A 13,025-nucleotide genomic window follows, 5' to 3' on the forward strand; every position below is an offset into this window, starting at 1 on the left:
CAGTATTGATTCACTTGGGGCACAGCTCTCTTTTTGCCCCATTTGCCTAGTCAGTATTGTGGGTCAAGCTTAGGAGCATCCAACTTGTTTGCTACACTTTTATACCTAGGCAAAATGGAGAGGTGGGAGAAGCTGGTACAAATTTTCCATACTTAGAGGTCCGGAAGGGGATCTGGTGTTACATATGTTTTTTGTATTTCTCAGAAATACCATTATTTGTTAATTGTTTTCTATGTCCATTGTAAAATCAGTGAATTTCAGAGAAAATTATATACAAAATTCTCCAGTTATGGCCAATTTAAACTCCAAGCAACCAAAGAGCTACTAATTACATATTAAGAACAGAATATTAAAAACATATTACTTCCCAGAATTATTGTGAGGAGTAAATGAGAGAAGTTATGTAAAGAACTTTGTACACTGCAATATGGTGACCATATTACAGGAATTAACTCTAAACTATGCTATTTGGGGGTTGGTTGAAGGAACCTGGGATGTTCTGCTTGGAGAAGGAAAAACTTTGGGCAATCATGGGGTTATAGTGTTGAAGCTGGCCCTTTGAGATAGTCAATCCAACCCTCTCATTTTGTAGGTGAGGAACTGAAGTGCAGAGAGGTTAAATTACCTGCCCAAGTGATTCAGAAATATGTCTGGAATTCAAATCTAGGTCCTCTGACTCCAAACCTAATATAATTTTCATTGTACCAAGCGGCCTGATAGCTGTCTTCCAAGATTTGAAAAGCTATCTTGTTGAAAAGGGACTAGATTTGTTCTGCTTGGCCCTGGAGGACAGAACTAGGAGCAATGAGTAAAAGTTATTTATAATTTTTTTTAAAAAGCAAATTTGTCTAAAGGCAAATGGGATGCTTCAGAAGGACATGGATGCCCCTGCTACTGAGACGCTGAGTGAGGGAGATCCCTTCTCTCTTTGAGATTCTATGATGCTATAAATGTTGGTTATTATTATTAGCTTTGGTTTTCTCCCCCTGTGTTCCCCCCTACCACATCATCCTACTATCTTCTGGTAATGAAGATTCCCATATAAAGTCCCTATAGAGATTTTCTGGCTACTTTTCAAACTGGCTGTCTTTGCCAGAGCCAACACCCCAGCCATCTGGTCTGGAAAGAGAATAATAACTCACATTCACATTTATTTAGAACTCTAATATTTACAAAGCACTTTCTTTATAACAAACTTGTGATGAGGCAAATAGCATAAGCATCATTCTACTGATAAGGAGACTCAAACCCAGAGAGGTACCATCTCAAATAGGTAATGAATACCCAAATCTGAATTAGAACCTGAATCTTCTCACTCTTAAATCCAGTGTTTTCCCATAATACCATACTGCTTTCAACATCTGTACAGTAAGAGGGAGTGGAGAATGTCTGCAGATGTGACTGCCCCATTCCTGTTAGAGTCACTTCCCGACCTTTGCCCAGGGGTAGCACTTGGAGGAGGGGAAGGAGCCAGGACCAACATCTGGAATCCCATGTGTCTGCTGCTCTCCAGCAGTATTCCTTCTATCCAGGCATTTCCTGCCTCTTCATGGACATTCTAGAAGGGCTTTCAGTAAGTGGCTGGGGTGACAGGGAAGGAGTTAAATGTGCCTGGGCCTGGCCAGTGTGAACTCAAACAAAGGGGACTTTGTAGAGCAGGCTGGATTTTTGACATGGCTTGTTGATTCAACAGAACATGACAACTTGCCATCCTCTCTGTGTGAGTCGGGGCCAGGAGCCCAGTGCTGATGTGTCTGTCAGCCACATCATTAAGACCTCTGGTGACTGGGCAATTCCCAACCCCCTCTAAGATATACTGTTGGATGAAAGACTTTCTCTCTTCCTTGTTGGTAATATAACAATGGGGGTATTTATAAGGCCTCTCCTGGCTTAGAGAAGTCAATGCAATTAAGGCACAATGCATCTTAATTGCACAGACACCCAGCACAATGGGGAACAAATAGCAGCAGTTCTCAATACAAACAAGGGCCACAGATAGAAAAAGCTCGGTAGTGGGGTGGGGCGGGGTGTGGTGGGGTAGATGAGGGAACCAGACTGGGAGCTCTTAGAGCATCCCTGAAAAGAGCAAGATTTCCATTTGTGAGCCACTGAAAAGGGCACAGTCCCAGGAGCCTTGATAAACTATCTCCTCCGGTTGTTGTGAGGATAAATGAAACAATATTTGTAGAGTGCTATATAAATGCTATTATTATATATGAATATATGGAAGTATGTGCATACATACAAACACACGGATAAATTTCTATAAACATTCATGTGAGCACACGTGTGCATGGTATACACATATACGTGTGTATGTGTATGGATGTACACACACACACACACACACACACAAACACACACACACACATTAAACAGATGACCTCTCAGTCCTCATAACAACCATGTGAGCCTAAAGGTACTACAAGTATTATCACCATCTGTGAGGACACTGAGTTTCAGAGAAATTAAGTTATTTGCCCATGGTCACTTGGCTGGTAAATGTTAAGGGTAAGATTCAAACCCAGGTCTCTCCTGTCTCCGAGTCTTGTACTTTTTTTTTTCACTACAAAACAGTTCATCTCCCTCTCTCATCCCAGTTTTCCAATCTATAAAATGAGGCTGCTAGACCAGATGATTTTTAAGGTTTCTTCTAGGTCTGACAATCAGATTAATTAAAATGCATAGCTTTGTATTAGAAAGTAATAGAAGTAATAATAGCTAACATTTACACAGTGCTTACTATGTGCCTGGCACTGAGTAAAGTGCTTTACAGTTATTATCTCAGTTTATCTCACAACAACCCTGTGAGTTCTATTATAATCCCCATTTTACAGTTGAGCAAACTGAGGCAGACAGAAGTTAAGTGACTTGCCCATGGTCACACAGCTAGTTAGTATCTGAGGATGGATTTGAACGTAGGTTTTCCTCACTCTAGCTCTATCCTGGTGCTCTATCCCCTAGCTCTGTCCACCTAGCTGCTTCAAGATGTCAAATCTCTTTTGTTCTCAAAAGGAATAAAGATTGTTTATCATCATTTCACAGAAGAGGAGGGAAATTAGGTAGGACCAAGAGAGGCCAAGTGACTGTTCTATTGGCTCTCAAAAGACAAAACTAGGCCAGATAGGTAGAAGTTAGAGGGAGAAGAATTTAGAATCCATGTAGAGATAAACTATTAATCTATTAATTAGAGCTATCCAAAAGTGGTAGGGTTGCCTTGGCAAACTGTGGATTTCTGGTAGAAACTGGGTGAGCCCTTGTTAGGGCCTTGTACAGATGGGCCCACAAGGCTTTAGAGGTCCTTTCAAAATGTGAGACTCTATGATTCTATAATGGGTAAGGACACATGGGATAAAGCCTGGATGTGTAGTTTTATTGGTATATGGAATTCCCAGATCGAGAATCCTCATCTATCAATGCAGATCAACAACTTCTCTGTAATTTATAATTTTAAAGTTGCTTAGAGCTCTAAGAGACTAACTAGGTGGCTTGCCCAGTACATGTCTGAGGCTGGACTTGAACCCAGGTCTTCTTGGTTTTGAGGCCTAGCTCTCCACCATGATCTATTGCCTCTGGTTAAAAGAAGGAATGGATGACCTCCTCAAACCAACATTAACAGGTTCCCAGGACCCTAGGCAGATTTTCTAGTGTCCCCAGGCCTGGCTGGTCCTTTACTTTGTCAGAGACTACATGGCAGTTCCCCTAATTGCCAGACACTATTTGGAAGAGTCTCTTATATCCTACCTAGTGATTGGAGTCAAGGGGATATGAGCTTCCCCTAAGCTAGGATGAATCTCTTTCACTGATTTTCAGATTTGCTCTGTACCCACTCACTCCCTTCACATTCAAATACCTTTTAGAAAATCAATTCCCTGCTAAGAAAATTAAGCCATGTAGTTTTCCCTGGAATTTACTGCAAGGATAGGTGACTTCTTCCATATGGAGGCAATCCCTTTTGTGATTGGGCTGATGGTCTTGAAGAAGTTTCTAAGTCTAAAAAATTCATCACCCTGACACCACTGGGTGATAAGCCCCTCTGAATTCACTTTGACTGGTTCTCAGACAAAAGACAGATAATCTATCAGATATGGAGTACAGACTCCAGACCTTTCCAGATTGCAAAGAGCCCACTAGAACTGGTAGTCCTCTGGTACAACCATTGACAGCTGCCTGTCACCTCCATGCCATAATCAGGCATCTTGAGGAAAGTATCTCTGAGGGGCAAAACCCTAAAAATCAGTGTTTAAATTGCACTATTAAACTACAAATCTTTCATGCCCTTAGGCAAAAGTGTGAAATAGTCAGTCTTCACAGCCTACAGTCTCCTCTTTCAGAGATATTTCCTGCATTCTACTGTTCTTTTTTCTTTTCTCTGAAGCTTAGACCCCTTCTCTCCTATTTTCCAGAAAGAATTTGATATCAGTCATATGTATCTTTGTGTGCATTTAACTCAATTCTCTCAGGATTTTTGCATTTTGAGTCCTTTCTCTCATCACGGAAAGAAAGGCTTTGTTCCCTGGTAAAGAAATTTTAAGTTTCATCCAACAAGTGGGGGTGGAGGAGGTTTTTCAGGGTGGAGGAGGAGACTTCCTGGTGCCCTGGAAATATAATTATAGAATCCTAGAATGTTAGAGTAAGATGGGGCCTTAGAGATCAACTAATCCAACCTCCTCTTTTTATAGAAAAAGGAAACTGAGGCCCTGAGAAGGGAAATGGGTTCCCCAAGGGCACAAAGTTAGTGAGTGACAAAGTTATGCCAACAACCTAACTTGTCTGATGGGGCTATGTGCCCTATAAAAGTGATCAAAACACCAGTTAAAAGAGACCATACCATCCTGCTTTCTGTTCACTGCAGAAATCTTCTCTGTAGCCTGCCCAAAACAGGTCATCTAACCTCGGCTTGAATTTTTAAAGTGAATGGGAGCTCACTATCTCAAGAGGCAGCTCTATCCATTGTTGAACAGCTCTGGATATTAAAAAGTTTATCTTCATTTTGAGCCAAGATCTGCCTGTCTATAAATCAAAAAGTGCAGACGGTAGTTTACTTTAGGAAGATTAGTAGGAGATAGTGGCATTGAGTGAAAAGATTAATAGCCCTAAAGTCAGGAGACTTGGATTTGCAAATGCCTTGGCATTTGCTATCTGAGTGACTAAGAGGAAGTAACTTTACCCCTCAAAGTTTCAGTCTCCTAATCTGTACAATGAGAATTGTAATATTTTCACTACTTATCTCACGTTAGGAGGAAAAGTGGTTTGTAGACCTTAAATCACCAGACAAATGTGTGTTCAAATTGTGCCTCGGACACTTGCTAGCTGTGTGACTCTGAGCAAGTCATTTTATTTCTGTCTTCCTTAGTTTCCTCACGTGTAAAATAGACAGCACCCATCATGACATCATTTGTGAGGATCAAATGAAATAATTGTAAAGTGCTTACTTAGTACGGTGTCTGGCATATAGTAGATACTATATATAAGTGATGATGATGATGATGATGATGATGATGATGATGATGATGACTAGTTTTGTGTCCCTGGACAAGTCACTTGACCTCTGTCAACCTCAGGTTCCTCATCAGTAAAATGGCAATAAGAGCACCTACTTCTTAAGAGTTCTTGGAAGAATCAAATGAGATAATGTATGAAAAGCAGTTTGCAAACCTTAAACGTCTATATAAATGACTGCTATTGTATCACGTCGTTGGTTGCTCAATTCTGTGCAGAAAAGACAAGTAGCAACTTTGTTTCTAATGGTCGCAGCTACACTTTACATTTATGTAGGTTCTTTCTAAATCCACACTTATTTCTCTAGGTCTCATCGCCCCGGCTTCTGAACCATCATAATCAGCAGTTCACGCTATTCGGCGCATCAAGCATTTAAAAATTGTTGACCGGTGTGTCGCGAGGAAAGGTGTCAGGTGTCAGGGGCCAGGACTGCGATGACATATTAAAGCAAATGAGGGCCACCGGGCGGATGTTGATTTTCAGGAATAAATGCCCAAAACACGATCCTTGCCGGTCGGGTTGCCTCTCTTGTGTGTTAAAGGTACGCAGCCCAGCGAGCGCGCCGCAAACTGCGGGAGCTGCCGCTTTAAGAGAGGGGCGGGGCCGCTGACACGGGGCAGGCAAGGCCGGCCCACCCGAGCTCCTTTTCCCTTTTTGATCCATTCAAAAATTACTCATTGCAAATTCCCGGACTGCGAGGAGCGGAGGACGGCCGCGCTCCTGGCAGCGGGCGTCTACGGGGCTCAGAGGCGCTCGGGGACCGGCGCCTGCAGTCGCGTCTTATCGGGCGCGGAGCCGCCGCTTCTCCGAGGGCCGCCTCCACCAGGAAGCTGTCGGAGTCAGCTAGTCTCAGAGCAGTCCGGCTGCACCGCCGCCGCCGGCCCGGCCCTCGCCATCGAGCCGCCTCCTTCCCTCCTCCCGCCCGCCCGCGCCGCAGCTCCGGCGGCGTCTCCTCCCGGGCCATGGCTGCATGCTGAGCCCGCTGTGGCTCCCGGCTCGGCTCAGCTCGGCTCGGCGGCGGCGGCACCCCTAGCCCGCCCGGCATGGCTGCGCGAGAGGAGCTGTACAGCAAAGTCATCCCCCGGAGGAACCGGCAGCAGCACCGTCCCGGCACCATCAAGCATGGGTCGGCCCTCGAGGTCCTCCTCTCCATGGGATTCCCCAAAGCTCGAGCGTGAGTTAAAGGCACTCGCGTCCCTCTTGCCCTGCATCCTTCCTTCTCTCCCGGCATCCTCCCCTGCCCTCTCCTCGGCTTTTCTTCTCGGCCGCCGCCTCCCCTCGCCTCCTCCTTCTCCGACGCCGGCCCTAGTCCTGATCCATGACCTGCTGCGCTGCTGGCGAGACTGGGCGGGGAAGGATGCTGCTAAAGATGGGATGGGGGAGGACTATTTGAATGCCCTTTACTGGGGACTCCCCGGGCAAGGGGTGGGCGCGTGGACGCGCCCGTGTGGGCGCGCGCGCGTTTGTGTGTCCGTGCTCTTTAGTTCTCTCGGAGTCGAGGATTCCCCCCCCCTTCCCCGCATCCCGACTGGCGGCAGTAAGCAGGTTGTCCCTAGGTCATCCCTGAGGTCGCTGTGGCAGAGCCGGTGTCATGCCTGGAGGTGCTAACAGGGTCGGGGAATGAAATCCTTCTGGATTCCTCGCCCCATCCTGGGGCTGCTAGAGAGAGACGAGGGGACTGCGGAGCATAGAGACGCTGCCGTCACCCCCCCCACTGCAGTGGTTTCCCAGCTCCGGATGTTGGTTTCCCTTTGGAGTAGGAGGAGCGGGAGTGTGGGTGTTGCTGCATATTCATTGATAGAGTAGCTAGGATAAGATAATTTTCCACCTGGAGACCTGACGGATGTTATTTCCCTCTTCCTCCAGAGGTGGTGGGTGAAATCGGAGGGGGGCTTTCTAGGTAGAAAGCTTACCTTCTCTGTCATTATCTTTTTTATCCACTCACCCACCCCCGTGGTGGGAGAAGGGACAGCTTGGTGGTCCTTGATGCCTATTGGCAGGAAGGCCTGGCTGACCAGCAGGAGGATCAGGAGGGAGCTGCCTGAGAAAGCCCATGTCAAGTTTGTGGACACAGGAGGTAGAGGTGGCCTGCAAGGGAAAAAAGTCAGAAACACCATCCCTGTTTTATTGGGACTGCTGTCATTTTATTCTATCCATTTTCTAGCCTGACTGCCCAGCACCTTAGTTCTGTAATGATATCAGCAGAGAAGAGAGATTTGGGAAAACTTTATCTGGGAAAGCCAGGCTGATAATAAGCGCACTTCCCTTCCTTTTCAGAGGCACTCCTATGAGATAGTTATGTCTCCCTTCCCCCACCTCTTGACTAATCTTGCTTATACTTTGGGAAGTTTGGTTGTTAGTTGGTAATCCAGGGAGTTTGGAAGGAGTTGGGGAGTGGCCTTCAGAGGACAGGCTGGCTTCACCTTTTCCCGTTTCCCTCTAGTTTAACTTGAGCAACTTTCAAACTCAGTTTGGGGTTTGAAGTACTCTGGGTTATAGGAAAAAATAGTGGGCAGAGCCCCCAATCCAATTTATTGCTGGGTCTTACTTTCCTTTCTGAATGAAGCCATGAGAGATGGATCTGTTTGTGCAGTGGTTATGATTATCTATTGGTATTGGATGAAACAGGGACTTGGGGAAAATTGAGGAATACAGTCTTGTCACACAGCCTTATAAACCTAGGCACAATTCTGGTATCTTGGCTTCCAAAAATGCAGGCAGTAGCCAGGGCTGAGGACAGGGGTGACATTATGTTTTAGCAGAAATGTAAATGGAGAGAAATGTTACTGGACCTAACACCTAATTTGGAGTCTTATCACCTTACTGTTATGGTCAGCTTTGTTCACCTCCTTCCACCCCAGACATGGGGAAAATAGAGTTGGGGGGCGGGATAATTAATCAAGCTTTTCAAGGGGGGGTGACGGGGTGACGGAGGACGGACAGACGGACTCCCATGAGTCTCTATCTAACTTGATGACCGCAGGGGTGAAGTGCTGGTGAGGAGAGATCAATGACTGCTTTTGTACCTAGGAAAAGAGGACAACTCAAGCATTAAATTCATTCTTCACCCTTAAGACAGCATTTAGGAGAAGCAGGCTGAAGAAGGAGAGGAGGAGGGAGGACTATAATTAAAAAGTTCAAGGCAGGGAATGGGGCTTGGAATCTCTAGGAGAGGGAGACATAAAATATAAAGCAGCCTCAAGGAATGAGTGAAATATCCCCAGAAAGGATAAATCTAACACATGATGAGTAACCATGATAAAATGGGCATTTGGAATTCATAGGGGCATTATAGTAGTGTATGAGCTCAAAGAGCTCACAATCTTGACTATAATAGGTTCCTAATATTTTATTTTGTACATTAGCTTCTTCTCAGCCAAAAAGACTTCCTCACTCCAGTACCTTTTCATTTAAAAAAAAAGTTAAGCAAAACCACCTAATAGAACAATTAAGTAGTGATGGCAACTTACCACACATGTTAATTTCCATTTTTGTAGTTTACAAAAGGAAGGTTGTGTGCTTGAACTTTGATCATTTGGATAGGTTTCTTAAGTTCTGAGAGCCTTTCCCTCCTTTTCTTCCCTTTTTGAGGTTGTAAATGTGATCCATTGTACCAGGTCCTGCCTGTAGGGCTCTGGGTGTTTCAGATGCCAGGGAAGCAAAGAGAGAACAGCAAAAGGGTGGTGGCTGGAACAGAGAAGAAGGCCTGAATCGCATTCTTAAGCTTTGCTTTTTCAAAATCCTCTTAAAACTTTATTTATTTATTTATTTATCCATTCATTCATTCATTTATTTATTTATTTGTTAAGCTTTGCTTTTGCAGAAGTCACTCTGCATTTCACCTGAGCTTGAGTTAACTGTGACTCAGAGGGAAGATTAATTAGTTAAGTACTTGTTAAGTGCTTGGCCAAAGTAATAGAGAGGGATTTGGCTGCTAGAGAGCAGGGTAGCCTTAGGCCATATTTTATTTACAGCTGACTCCTCCGCTGGACCATATGAGGGGGAGCTTCTAGATGGGTGTCTGAAGAGTGGTTGGGGGTTAGGAGAAAGATTGAGGAACATAGTTTGACAACTTCTATGAAGCTAGCTGGACAAGTTGTCATAATGCCACATCAGTAGGTAGTTTCTAGAGGCTACAGCTGCATCCCCCTTCCTACTATCATGTGTATCTTCTGCTTTCTCTCTCCCTCCTCCCAAGAGGGAAGGGAGCTTTAACAGGGGAGCTTTGTGAGAAAAGAATAAAACACAGCCTTTAATTAGGAATATTTGTAGCTCCTAGGAAAGTGAGCAGAAAAGGAAATCTGATAATTTGCTAATCTTAGGTCCAGTCATAGACTATAGTTGGTGGAGACTGGCCTGATTTGAATAATAGGAATCTTGATTTTAGACCCTGCAGAACTGAACCCCCACTCCCACCCCACCTGGAAAGGAGTGGTCATGAGGAGGCTGCCAGGCCCTTCTCTCTCCTAGGGGACCTGTTTTCTATGGCCAAGTGCCCTGGACAAGCACTGGCTCATCCTTGGGTGTCTCTTGGGTGTCTTAGGATTTCTGACAGTGCCCTTACTTCTAGGCTGTTGTGAGATACAGAGATAATCAGGAGGCTCAGAAAATGACTTATTTTTGTTTGTTTGTTTGTTTATTAATGATTGAGTATGGTCTAATGAGGAAAACCTGAGGTTGGGAATCAAGAAACCTAGCTTCTACCAGAAACTGACTCTGTGACCTTGCTCAAGGCTCATAGGATCATAGGATTTAGAGCTAAGAAGGACCCTTAGATAGCATCTCATCTAGTCCAGGCTTCTCATACATTGGAGGAAATTGAGAAGGGAAGTGACTTACCCAGGGTCACATGGGTAGTAAGCAGCAGAACTAGGGTTTGAAGCCATATCTTCCGACTCCAAAGCCAACTCCTCTTTCTTTTCTACCAGGCTGTAACTTCTCAGAACCTCTGACCTATAGAATGGGGATGCCAGAGGCCTTGTCTGTTTCATGAGGTTATGAGCATCAAGTGAGATCATGTATGTGAAAGCATTTTGCAAACTATGCCAGCAATTATTAATTTTATTAATAACAACAATTATTATTATATGGAAATATGCTAGATCAGAAGACAGGACGTGAAACAAGAGGGCTGTGTAAATCTCCTAATTTTAGAGAACACTCCTTATTTCCCCATTCTAGTTGGGATAGGGGAGCTCAGTGCAGTCAGCACTAGACTGTGATGAAAGGAGAGAACATTTGAACAAGTCTTGTGTTGCTTTCCTGTGGCCAATAGGCTGCATTTGATATGCCTCCTTGTATAGTGATGTTATTGTTTGTCCTTTGTTCTGAAAGTGGACTATGACATCAGGGAGGTGATGCCATGACATGCAAATCACTTGTATTTAGTGAGGGAGCGCTGTGCAAAGTCACCAGCCTCACTTTCTCCTCCACCATCTGGTTCCAGTGGCAAGATATAGATCAGGATGACTGGAGATGGCACTAGATGAGTGGGAGACCTTGGTCTTTTTTAAGTTAAGGTTTTTAAAAGGCTGACTGAGGCAATGCCCAGTCAGTAATTAAGGCTAGGTAAGAAATGACTTGCATAATGATAAAAACCAACTGGATCCTAGAAGCAGGAGTTGAGAAAAGGATTTCTTAGAGGCAGCTAGATGGTGCGGATAGAACACCGACCCTGGATTCAGGAAGACTTGAATTCAGATTTGGCCTCAGACACTTGACATGTACTACCTGTGTGACCATGGGCAAGTTACTTTACCCCATTGCCTCAGGGAAAAAAAAAAGACAAAAGGGTTTCTTGCAATTCTCAGGAATGATCATATCCAGTAGTATAGGACACATGGTGTTATTATTAATGTCATTAATAATAAGCACTAAAGTTATTTCCGTAATTTGAGCCTATATTGCATGTATTCACAAAATTTTAAACCAGAAATCTCCACCACTGCCATTTGTGACATTGACCTTACATATAACTCAGAGGCACAAAATTTGTGTCCTTGACATTTTGGACCCAGTGACATGCAGGTTTACATCATCTAATATGACTATTTACCCAAACAGCCTGTAGGACATCCTGTTGGCTCCTCTTGGATTCTCTGAAAGCACCTCATTTTCAGTTGTTGTAATGCAGCCAACTTAGGGGTGGAGCTTTCTAATAGAACATCCTAAGACTTTATAAGAGTGCTTTGAGGAACTAAATGATCTCCAAGGATCCTTCTAGTTCTGATAGTCTTTGAGTTTATGAGCTGGCTAGAGTGCTTGGCCTGGAGTCAGGAAGACCTGAGTTCAAATGTGACCTCAGATACTTACTAGCTGTGTATAATCAATTAACCTTGTTTGCTTGAGTTTCCACATCTATAAAATGAGCTGGAGAAGTAAATGGCAAACCTCTCCAATATCTTTGCCAAGAAAACCCCAAGTGGGGTCATAAAGAGTCGAAAACTACTGAAAACAACCAAAACATCAACAACAACCATACTAAATAATAGCAACCTATGGTATCTTGGTGAGAGCCTTGGAGGGATGGATGAGGTGAACTTCAGCCGATCAGAAGAGTACCACCACAGAGTGGGAGAGAGGAGACCTGGTCTAAGGAAGGCAGAGCATAGCAGGTTATCAGAAAGTTAGCCAGAGTATAAAGAGATAGGATTGGTTGGACTAGATGACCTTGAAGGTCCATAAGTACCAAGTCGTGGAAACCTGGTGACTCACAATTTCTTCATCTGTAAAATGGAGATGTTATTAATGGCCATAGTGAGTATTTAATTTACAGAGTGGTTTTGAGGATCAACACAGATTATGTAAAATACTTTACAAACTTTAAAACATTATGCCTGTGATCATCAGGTTCTTTGGCAGCCTCGGCCCCTAGTCTTAATAGTGTGAGCATCATTGGATTAGCAGGGTTTTTCCAGGTACTCTTCCCCCCTGCTTCTAGATGGACCTTTTTATTAGTTCTTACCACTTTGGTGATTCCTTCTGTGGAGTTCGTGAAGAAGAGGCCTCAATGCTTTTCCTTCAACACTTCTTCATATACTTCTTTTCAGAGAAGGGTGGAGATAGATGTATTAATGACAGGCGTCCTACAGTCTAGGTTTCTCTTAAAGTCTGGCAGTTTAGTTTTTCAGGGCTTAAGATGAGATTCCTGGGTCTTTTTTTTTTCTCCTTAGATGGCACTGTGGAATGTAGGATAGACTTGCAACCCTTTCAAAAACCCAAGCCTGTGGGTAAGCAACAGCAGAGCTAAGCCAATGCACTCATTCTTTTGCTGATGGTAATAAATAGCCTTGGTTGGGAATTTGAAGCAGTACCATATGGTTGTCTCGTTCTGATTAGACTCCAATAGAGTTAGACCTGTACACTGGAGGGAGAAAATATGTCCTGAAGAATAGATCTTGTTGGCCCTGTTATGGGCACAGCCTCAAATAGGACAGAGAGAGACCTGAGAAAAATCTTATGCTGAATCTAGGCCCCCTAGATCCCTTTAAAAGACTCAGTTCTTTGTCTTCTTGGGTGGGAGG

At 44.2% G+C, this 13,025-nt stretch overlaps 1 protein-coding gene across 2 annotated transcripts in view; it reads left to right on the plus strand.

Annotated features, from left to right (window-relative positions):
* Positions 1-6,111: 6,111 nt before the first annotated feature.
* Positions 6,112-13,025, plus strand: part of UBASH3B (ubiquitin associated and SH3 domain containing B) — a 174,041-nt gene continuing 167,127 nt past the window's right edge. Inside the window, exon 1 of one of the 2 annotated variants that reach the window (XM_078146907.1) lies at positions 6,112-6,676. In XM_078146907.1, coding sequence (XP_078003033.1) covers positions 6,625-6,676 — 52 coding nt within the window. In that variant the 5' untranslated portion in view covers positions 6,112-6,624. The remainder of the gene's footprint in view (positions 6,677-13,025) is intronic. The other variant, XM_020984880.2, reaches the window with a different exon arrangement.

This window comes from Phascolarctos cinereus, unplaced genomic scaffold (genome assembly GCF_003287225.1).
Source record: "Phascolarctos cinereus isolate Bilbo 61053 unplaced genomic scaffold, phaCin_HiC Scaffold_726;HRSCAF=1367, whole genome shotgun sequence".
In the NCBI taxonomy this organism is placed as follows: domain Eukaryota; kingdom Metazoa; phylum Chordata; class Mammalia; order Diprotodontia; family Phascolarctidae; genus Phascolarctos; species Phascolarctos cinereus.